At 42.0% G+C, this 10274-nt stretch overlaps 1 protein-coding gene and 1 long non-coding RNA gene across 2 annotated transcripts; one reads left to right on the top strand and one right to left on the bottom strand.

Annotated features, from left to right (window-relative positions):
• Positions 1-36: 36 nt before the first annotated feature.
• On the top strand, positions 37-2241 carry LOC146500322 (uncharacterized). Its single transcript, XM_085136264.1, has 4 exons — positions 37-555; positions 694-945; positions 1522-1611; positions 1784-2241. Exons 1-4 carry the CDS (start codon positions 426-428, stop codon positions 2041-2043), a joined length of 732 nt encoding a protein of 243 aa, XP_084992390.1. The 5' UTR covers positions 37-425; the 3' UTR covers positions 2044-2241.
• A 460-nt stretch (positions 2242-2701) lies between these two features.
• Positions 2702-4026, bottom strand: LOC146500321 (uncharacterized). The gene is made up of 2 exons (XR_014869945.1): positions 3518-4026; positions 2702-2957 (listed from the first exon to the last, which is right to left on the bottom strand). It is a non-coding gene; the product is annotated as an uncharacterized LOC146500321 (long non-coding RNA).
• Between the last annotated feature and the right edge of the window lie 6248 nt (positions 4027-10274).

Below are 10274 nucleotides of genomic sequence, written 5' to 3'. Positions count from 1 at the left end.
AAGTTTGTCCAGTCGCTCCCACCTGTTTCCAAACCATTCAGGCCTTACGGTGTGTTCACACCGAACGCGATGGACGCGAATAGAGCGTCAGGTTTACATGTAAAGTCAATGGAAAAGCGCGATGACGCGCGATTGCGGGTCCCGCGAAGATTCGGAAGCAGATTTGCGTCGCGAAAACGCCAAAACGCGTGAAACGCGCGTCAGTGTAGCGCGTCTGGCGCGTTTGACTCGCGAATAAAACCACGCGCGTGAGTTTTTGTGTTGCATTTTGTGCATACGCGCGTTTCGCGTCTACCGCTCGAGTTGGAAAAATCTGAACTCCAGCGTCAAATCGCGCCGCGACAACCAATCAGGAGCCTGGTGACGTGGCTCTGACCTAGGTCAAAGGGGCAGATCCAGCCAAAGCCGTTCATTCTTCATTCAGTATGGAGGAAAAGCTAATCAGTGCCGTGGCTAATCACCCGGAGCTATACGATGCTAGCTACTACTTTTACCGAGACAGGAATAAAAAGGACCTAGCTTGGAGACACATAAGTGAGGAGATCGGGCAACCTGGTAAGTTCATTCCTTCTTTTTAATTTTCAGACTGACCCGATGAACCCGCGCAAAAGCTAGCAAGCCCGCCTACTGTCCCGCTATTTTCCCACTGATGTACAAATACCTTTCCGCTAACAAGATAATGCGTTTATTCAGAGGACATCTGCAGGAGAAAGTGGAAGAGCCTCAGGGACACTTATAATAAGGAGAAGAAGGCAGAGAAGGAGAAGAGGAGTGGGTCTGCAGCAGGATCGGGGAGAAGATGGAAGTTCTTCGCGGTCATGGGGTTTCTGGACCCCTTCCTCACCCCGCGGGAGACTAGCGGTAATATGGTGCGGACCGTGGAGAACTTCTCCCCCGAGGACCAGGGACAGCCCGAAGAGGCAGCAGGGGAGTGTCAGTCAGAAGGTATGTTTACATTGAGTTAATGTAGGCAGTTAATTTATGCGTGTTGTCATACAGGAACATATTTTGTTTATTAATAAACAGTATACAGTAGTCCCGCTGTTCATCCGTCACTGCCTCGCCTTTTCGCTGATTTTTTTTATTGCACCGTACAGCTTTCAACAATGCGCATTGCATTCTGCAGCCCAAATGACAAATCTCCTCCGTGTCGTGTCTCCTGCGCTTGCCAAACTTATCATGTTTGGTTTTGATAACCATCACGTCCAATAGAAAAAAACAGCACAAAAACACTCATAACTATGAGCCTCATTCGGAAATAGACACCTGCACCGGGAGCAAAAAAGGCGCACAAAAGTGGCGCCGCAGACGGAGAAAAAGCGCGGCATAATACTTTTACGTTTTAAAATCGACAAAGGTTTTCACTTTGAGAATCAACTTGTGAGAACTGTGACTACTGTTCATGTGCTGCAATAAATGAGAGACCACTGTATATAATAATAAGTATATAAGTATATAATAATATAATATTCTCTATGACTATTGTCTTCAACCTGTTAACATCTAATATTGTCTTGATAGAGTCAAGTAATCATGCAGCAGAGTCCTCAGCTGTCTCTTCTCCTGGCTCCCCAGTCCCTGGTCCCTCAGCTCCTGCTGCTGCACCCACAGGTATGAACATCAAGCACTGACAGCTTTTTACTTGCTTGAATTCCCTTGTGATCACCTTTACTAAATATCTACAACCAATCTGTTTATATCATGTTTTTTTTTCAATTTTGAAAATGAAAATCTAGTAGCAGCCTTCTCATTACTTTGTGTTGTTTTGTGCTGTGTTTTACAGGCCCACAGAGGAGGACAGCTCGAAGGCGGGCGAGGGACGGGTCCCAGGACGGTCCATCGGCGGTGGAGCTGGCCATCCTGGAGTCCCTAAAGAGGCCACGCCCGTCTCCAACTGAACATTTCCTCCTCGGCCTTGTTCCTGCTCTGGAGAGCATGCCGCCTCAGACACGAGAATTCGTGAAATTTCAAATTTATAAATTAGTTTTTGAAAACAGCACAGCTGTGTTAAATTTGGAAACATTGGACCCTAATGATCAGTAGTTTTCTGATGAGGCAGCAGCTCTCCAGGGCAGAAACAATGTTCTTATTTTTCTCCTCCTTCTCCCTGAGGCTCTTCCACTCCAAGCTGGGTCCTTTTTATTCCTGTCTCTCTGTAAATAGTTAAATTTCATATATTTATGATAAATATTTTTGTTAATGAATTTATATTTTTTCAAATAAACATTTATAATGACAAAATGTCTCTGTTCTACTACACAGCAAATATTGGCACCCGACTTGACACAAGTAGAATTTATTTCATATTATACTAATGACAAAACATACTAATACAGTGGGATGCAAAAGTTTGGGCAACATTGTGAAAAGTAATTATTTTCTTGTACAAATCATTGGTTGTCACAATAAAAATAGTCAAATATATCATATAGGAGACACACACAGTGATATTTGAGAAGTGAAATGCAGTTTACAGAAAGTGTGCAATAACTGTTTAAATCAAGCAGGTGCATAAATTGGCAACACAAAAAAAGAGAAATGAAATAAATATTTAGTGTATATCAATGTGTGTGTCTCCTATATGATATATGTAAGTGACATTTTTCATTGTAACAGTGATTCATACAGGAAAATAATGACTATTAATAAGGTTGCCCAAACTTTTGCACCACACTGTATATAGGAACATAGTGAAGACAAGTTATTTAAGAGAGTAAAAAGAGGTTAGTTTATTTTGGAGTAGAGCTCCATTTATTAAGAAAAATTTAAAAAGACAGGAACACTCTTTAGAGGTTTGTGGGTGGCTCTTAAAAGAGCCGTTGTGGGGAAGTCACTCGGACTTCAAACAGGCTACTCCTTTGGTTGCCAAGACACAGCTCCCTCCACCGAGAAGTGAGCCATGAATTTCTCCCTCACCAGGACAGCCTCTCTGGAGGAGTTGTTTGCTGGCAAGGAACCTGGACAAAATTGTTTAAAATGAGTATTATGTGTACTGCAGTTACAAAATACATTATTGAAATTCCAAAATTACAAATTGCAAAACATAAATCTTACATAAAACATTTTGTAATTATAAGGATAATTACATGATATATATTAGATATAATCTAAAACAGTCTGCGGTGATTATATACAAATATTCAACTATCCCAGAATTAAACCAGGTCTAAATAAAAAGGAGTGAGCATCACTACAAAGGTTAACTCAGTGGTCCTAATGCTACAGTTTGATATCAGCAAACACCGAGCGCATACATTGATATGACACCACAGACATGCTATCATTCAAACACTGATAACAGCATAAATCGAATTAAATCGGGACTTGATGAGACCTTCTGAGTATCACTAGAAATATTATAAACAGTCGTCTCCGTACCACAGTTTGCTATCAGTAAAAACCGAGAGCATTCACTGTTAGCATAGCACGTCCATGTTAGCAGTGTATAAATGGATGGTTTAGCATGTATTAGCACAGGTATCAATAAAGGACTACCATATTAAATACTTTTACTAACCTCAGGCAGATGGACAGGCGCTCTGCAGGTGGGATTGAGCGCCTGTAATTGGTGTCTAGGCGGGCGATTCTGGGACCGACCCGGGGAAGCAGGTCCTCAAACTGGCCGAGTGAAAGACGGTGATGTCGCTGGAATCGGCCGTCATCCAGGCGCAGCTCCTGGAGCAAATGGTGAAACTCACCAAACTGCTCATGCCTCTGGAGGACCTGATGGACCCAGGTAGGGCGAGGGCGTCTTTTACGCCGCTGCTCTGCTCTCCACAGTACATAGAGAAGGGAGACTCTCTCTTCAAGCGCTAACTCGACAGCTGCCATCTTGCAAAGATACCGGTCTGGCACAACTTCCTCCCACATCCCTCCCACATTTCCGGTTCACGCGCGTCAAAATATCATATTTTGAAGCGCGATGGATTTTTCTTGGACACGCGTTGAGACGCGACTGTGCACGCGTCAAATTAGGGGCGTTTGGGGCGTTTTTGTTCGCGTCCATCGCGTTCGGTGTGAACACACCGTTATTGTTGCAGAGAGGTTACTGTATCCAGAGTGTTTTGCTACAGTAGTTCCTGTCAAAGTTGGCTTTAATGTTTAACCTCAGTCAACGGCTAATAATTGTCATGCTAAGTCAGGAATGGCTCTATAACTTTGGGACCAAAGTGAGCACTCTTTGCCTCTATGAAGCTGTTTGGACCATTTAGAAACCCAGTATGTCCCCATCACAAGGCCAGAGGACCTCAGAATACACTACAAGGCTTTTTTTTTTGTCAGCTACTTATGCTTTGGCAAAATGTCTCCGACCCACCGATGGTATTATGTACAGCAGGGGTGGGGAACTCGAGGGCTGGTGTCCTGCAGGTCTTAGATGTGTCCTTGATCCAACACAGCTGATTTAGATAGCTAAATGACCTCCTCAACATGTCTTGAAGTTGTCTAGAAGCCTGTTAATGAACTAATCATTTGATTCAGGTGTGTTGACCCAGGGTGAGATCTAAAACCTGCAGGACACCAGCCCTGGAGGCCTGGAGTTGCCCACCCCGATGCACAGCTAGACTGGAGCTGTGTCACCCACATGTGATTAAAAGGTGTCCTAGTTTATGGCTGAACCATTTATTGTGTTAAAAACTCAGTTCAATTCAAGCTTTTCTTTATATAGCATTTGTATAGCACCAAATCACAACAACAGTTGCCTCAAGGTGCTTTATATTGTAAGGTAAAGACCCTACAATAATACAGAGATATTTTCCAACAATTGGATGACTTCCTATGAGTAAGCACATGGCGACAGTGGGAAAGAAAAACTCACATTTAACAGGAAGAAACGTCTGTCAGAACCAGGCTCAGGGAGGGACGTCCGTCTGCCGTGATGGCTGAGAAGACATAAGTTAGGCTTTAAACAATTGTTATGTTTCAATTTAGCATTTTTTGCCTTTAAAACAAAACTACAAACCTAAAGCTATATTACCATCACTTTATTAAGCAAATGAGATGTTTGTTTGTTTTTAGAATCTCATCATAGTACAACACTTTGCAAAAGTCTTGAGTTACCCCTCATTTCAGTGATTTACTCAAGTGTGCAAACATACATGGAAATGCAGTTTCTAAGGCAACAACAATCCTAAAAAGACCATCTCGGTATGGCCACCTTTATTTAGGAATAATCCTCTGGGTTTCTTTCAGGGCCTTCCAAAGTTCTGTAGATGCTAGCTACACACTATTTCAGAAATGGTCTAAGGGAAGCTCTCAATTTACCGGTCAGTCTACGTCCCTACCCTCACCTGTGGTCATGAGCTGTGGGTAGTGACTGAAAGAACGAGATCGCGGATACAAGCAGCAGAAATGGGCTTCCTCCTCCAAGTGGCTGGCCTCTCGCTTAGAGATAGGATAAGATCAGCCATCCGAGAGGGGCTCAGAGTAGAGCCGCTGCCCTCCACATCGAAAGGAACCAGTTGAAGTGGTTCGGGCATCTGACAAGGATGCCTCCTGGGTGAGTCTGGGCATGTCCCACCACCTGGAGGAGGCCCCGGGGCAGACCCGGGACATGGGCCTGGGAACACCTTGGTGTTCCCCCAGACAAGCTGGCGGAGGTGGCTGGGGACAGGGAGGTCTGGGCTTGTCTGCTTAGGTTTAGGCTGCTGCCCCCGCGGCCCTGTATGGGTGGATGGATAGAATGGACTGGTAATTATATAGCACCTGTCTGCTAAAGTTGAGCACTCAAAACACTTCCTCCTACAAGTTCACCCAAACACACACTGAGACTTATTTATTATTCAGTTGATTTATTATTTATTTATTCAGTATCTAAGGGTACTTTGACGTGCAGACTGGAGGAGCCACAGATCAGGTTACCAACATTCCAACTGGTAGATGAGCATGATGTCACGAGAGGGGGCGTGGCCAGGATTTCTGGTTGAGGCGCCATCTTCCTGGGCCAAACTAAGCTCAAGCGAAAGCACCCACATCAGCCATGGTTTGTTCTTAATGTGTGGTCGGTTGTAATGTTAGATCGCACGACTGGTGTTGTGCCAAAAAGTGATTTCCGGTATTTACCAAAAACTGATTGCTCGTATTTAAACTGCTATAAGTAAGTGTTGGCCTATATTATGTGAAACATATGTCAAATGCATCCCTTATGGATTACATAAAGTCATCTTGAGCCACAAACAACATTTGTGTAACAAGGTAGAAGCCGCAATCAGTTTTTGGCAGTGACTTTTACCTTTATTTATGCAGTTAAAAAAATCTCATTAACATTAACAATGTCTTTTGTAAGAGTAAGCTGGCCAGGAGGACAGCAGAAATGGCAGCAAATATTACAATAGTTCAGTAAAAATATTTTAAGTGGGGATAAAGGACCGGATTGGTTATAATGCAAGTACAATAACACAGAGTTGTAAAGATACTTGAAAAACAGATAATTTTTTAATTCTATATATAACCCCTTTGTAAAGTCTGTTTACAAACATACGTAAAGATATTACACAGAAAAAATACACAGAAACATTGGAAATCACTTTTTGGCACAACACCTGCAAGGGAATAAGCTTGAGAATGGTATATGTTTTTATTCTTTCCCCACCTGGAAGCAACATGAGGGAGCTCATATAGCAGACCTTACCAAAAGAAGGCATCTAGCCTGGATAGCAGCTGTGTGACAGGCTGATATCCAGTTCTCTTCAATCTCCAAATATCTGTTGGTGCTCCAGACATTTTCATTCCGGTAAGTTCTAAATGTGTTCAAATCACTCTTTATAGTCTATTAGTTTTATTTTATGCACTCTGAGGTCATAGCAAATTAGAACAAACATCCTAATGAGTGATTTTGCAGAACTACCTTCTATTTAAAGAGTTGCTAATTATTTGGCATTATTGCAGCAAACCAGCCAATGAAATGGATGAAACACATCGTGACCGGGTTCCAGCGCTAGTAGTATTAGAAAATATAATGTTGAATCAATGTCAGGTTTCAACATTGATTCAACATCAAAACCTGACGTTGTTTCAACATTAAAAAAGGGTGCAAGGGTGACGTTAGGTCAACGTCACACTTCAACGTTGATTCAATGACATCGCCTGATATTGACTCAACATTGTTTCAATGTTTCCTTGCTATCTGGGAAGTTAGCACATACATGTAATTTTTCATTTTTTTATGTATCCATCTATAGAACGCTGCATGTTATATTCCAAATCTGCCTGTTCTCTCTCAGAAACCTGCCTGCAGAAAATGAACCTAAAGTATGTAATGCAAGGATGTCATCACTTTCAAGATGGAGAAAGCATAAAGTTTGACTTTAAGTAACAATTATGGACACGTAATATGATAAGGAGATTCTGCAGGTCATTGATTAATGTATAAAACTAAAATAAAATGTATTTTTTAGTAACGCAGGAGACAAACACGGAAGCAAGATGTATAATTAGGATTATTTATAATAAACATTAATAAATCATTGCAATTACTTTAACCATACAGAATAACTAAATCCTTCAGGACAATGTCACATCAATGCACTGAACTCACTATGTTATCCCTCTAACAGCCTCCACGTGTTCTCACTGTAATTTCACCCGAATGAATTTATGCTGCACTAATTTGAATGTTCGGGGGAAAATCAAATGCATTTTACTCACAGTACTCGAGCTGACTTACCTTTGTTTGAATGACGACTTACTCATAAATCTTGTACCCAATCTTTGGTGAATTGGATGTGTCCCTCCAGAGATTTATAATTGGGAAACTGGTTCACCTTGTACGAGCTGACTCCACAGACAAGGTACGAGAATATATCAGGCTACGTCAATAGCAGTTTAGTCTTCAGGGTTTCTACTCCACGGCAGTATTTCATACGGTCCACATTTCCAATGCACGCTATTTTCTGCAAGTACCGTCTCTTTCACACATCCGGACGCAATCTGTCTCTGTACCGTCCTTTTTCGTTTAAACTGCTTTTAAGCATGTTTTTTGCAACCGTCCTTCCAAAGTGTGTTTGTTTTGATTCGTGGCCTAGGAAGATGGCGCCGCGCTCCCACAATGCATTGGGTGTGACGTCAACTCCAAAGCCCTATCCTTGCACTGTATGTTTTTCTATCTCATTTCAATGCACTGGCAGTGTGTTCGGGATCATTGCCATGCTGGAAAATTAGGCCATTGCCAATCAGAGGCTTTCCAACTGTCTCATATTTTTTAAATCTACAGGTTGGGTCACATGTTTAGCAACAGTATGCTAATCGGATATTCCTCAAAGTGCAATCATATAGGGACTGAGAGATGCATTTTATTCTGCAAAATGGACATAGAAATGATGTCCTCAGGCTCCAAGAAGAGCTCAAACAAAAGTACAAGGGAAGAACACTGGAACAGAACTGGTGAATCGATAGAGCCAACCATTAAAGAGGAAATGGCTCAGAGAGGTGATGGATGGACAACATAAAAACCGTCTCTGTAAGAAACTGGTGAAAAAGGAAGAATGGAAGGAGACAGCAAGGAAGGTAACAGAGAAGATCAAACTCCTCAACAACCAAATTCAGGGCCTAACAGCCAGTTTCAGACTGATTCACAGTTTAGCAGATCAACATTGGGAAACAGAAGCTTGTATCCAACACAAAGGAGAAGCAACAAATAGAAACAAGTGCTCAGAAGGAAGCACCGGAAAACAAAGAGGAAGAAAACCAGGAAAAAGACAGACACAAAAAGGAAGCTAAAGAACAAAAGTGAAAGGCAGAAATAGAAACGGTGGGAAAGTAAGGTGAAGGAAATAGTGAGAGAAACGAAGGAGAACACAAATAATGACAGAGCAAAAGAAAAGACGGACGAGGGGGAAGAACAAAGAGCTGGGGTTGGCACCAGCAGAGCACTCTTCATCCTAACCCTCATCACCCTCATTCTTACCCTTTACTCCACCATCGTACAGCCCACATCTATCCCTCTTTACCAACATTAATCAGAACTGCTCTTGAGTCTGGGTCACATAGTCTACAGAGAATGAGTACCAGTCAGTACTGGTACTTAATTTAACGGCCGACGGTTTGGGGCAAACCAATGTGACAGGTTAGGGGAGTTTCATCAAAGTATTTCTAGTCCAAACGATTAATAAATTATTTCTAGGAAATTGCATGTAAATATTTATTCTTTTTGTAATATGTAGCTATGTCACAGATACTCACCTGGGTCAGACTGTAGCGCATGAAAGGAGCTCCTTTCACTGACATGTGCTTTAATAGGAGTCTTAGTCCAAATAGATGACACGGTGATACAGACGGGGGTCTCTCACCCTGAATGTCCCTGTTGGACATTCAGAGTGAGAGACCCCATTTCTAAAAGCACTACTTGTAGTATTGTATTACTTTTTGTTAAAGTTCCTGCACTACAGTTTATACAGACTCATTAAAAGCCCTCTATCGCATCCCTAGACAGAAAACATTTCATTTCTTAATAATGCTTCTATTATGAAACATCTGCAGGAACTTATTGTGTATTAGCCAAATAGGGTTTTGTTTTGTTTACCAATTATGCAAAGCAGGAAACAAACACCTTTGGGTGTATCTCTCCTCTTACTGGTTACTAAATCATTATGTAACACAATTAGGGAGACGAAGATGAAGATGAGGCTGTCCATAACCTTGATGTAACATTTGATTATGTACTCAGTTGCAGCCGGTATTGCAAGTAATCTTGTAACGTTGCACAGCCTTCCACTAAAGCTACAACGCTACTGAGCATGGCTGTGTGGGCATATAAGGTGTCCTCAGCGTGGCAGAGGCCTCAGCGGATCACTGATTAGCTGCTGCCTGTGACAAAGTGGGTGAGCAGTTAGAAATCTTTAATACTCACCACTTGTCTCAAATATTAATTTTTTACACCAAAGCAGTTTATTCTCTACATGTGTTGTTTTGCCCGTGAATCTCTTCGGGTCAGCTTCTGTTGGTTAAATGTGCTTTAGGCTATAAGACGTGACACACTACACATGAAAAGGTTCAGATATTTTTCATAGTGCATGTTTGAGCTGTTTTCCCAAAAAAATAATAAATTTACACAATTCAGTGAGCTACATGCTGAACTTAGGAGATGTGAGCTGTGTGGGGTATTTTTACGAGTTAATCTGGGGAGTTTTTGGTTTCAGTTTCACATGTCACGGTCATCACTGTGAATGAACTACACATGCTGTCCCTCGTTTTCAAATCTCTGGCTTTTGTTCACGAGGAGCCACCTTTTAAAATGTCCTGTAACTGTACGAGTAGGTCAACTACCAATCGAGTGATGT

This window comes from Neolamprologus multifasciatus, chromosome 16, assembly GCF_963576455.1.
Source record: "Neolamprologus multifasciatus chromosome 16, fNeoMul1.2, whole genome shotgun sequence".
Classification (NCBI taxonomy): Eukaryota; Metazoa; Chordata; class Actinopteri; order Cichliformes; family Cichlidae; genus Neolamprologus; species Neolamprologus multifasciatus.
This window is presented reverse-complemented; position numbering and strand designations above follow the sequence as displayed.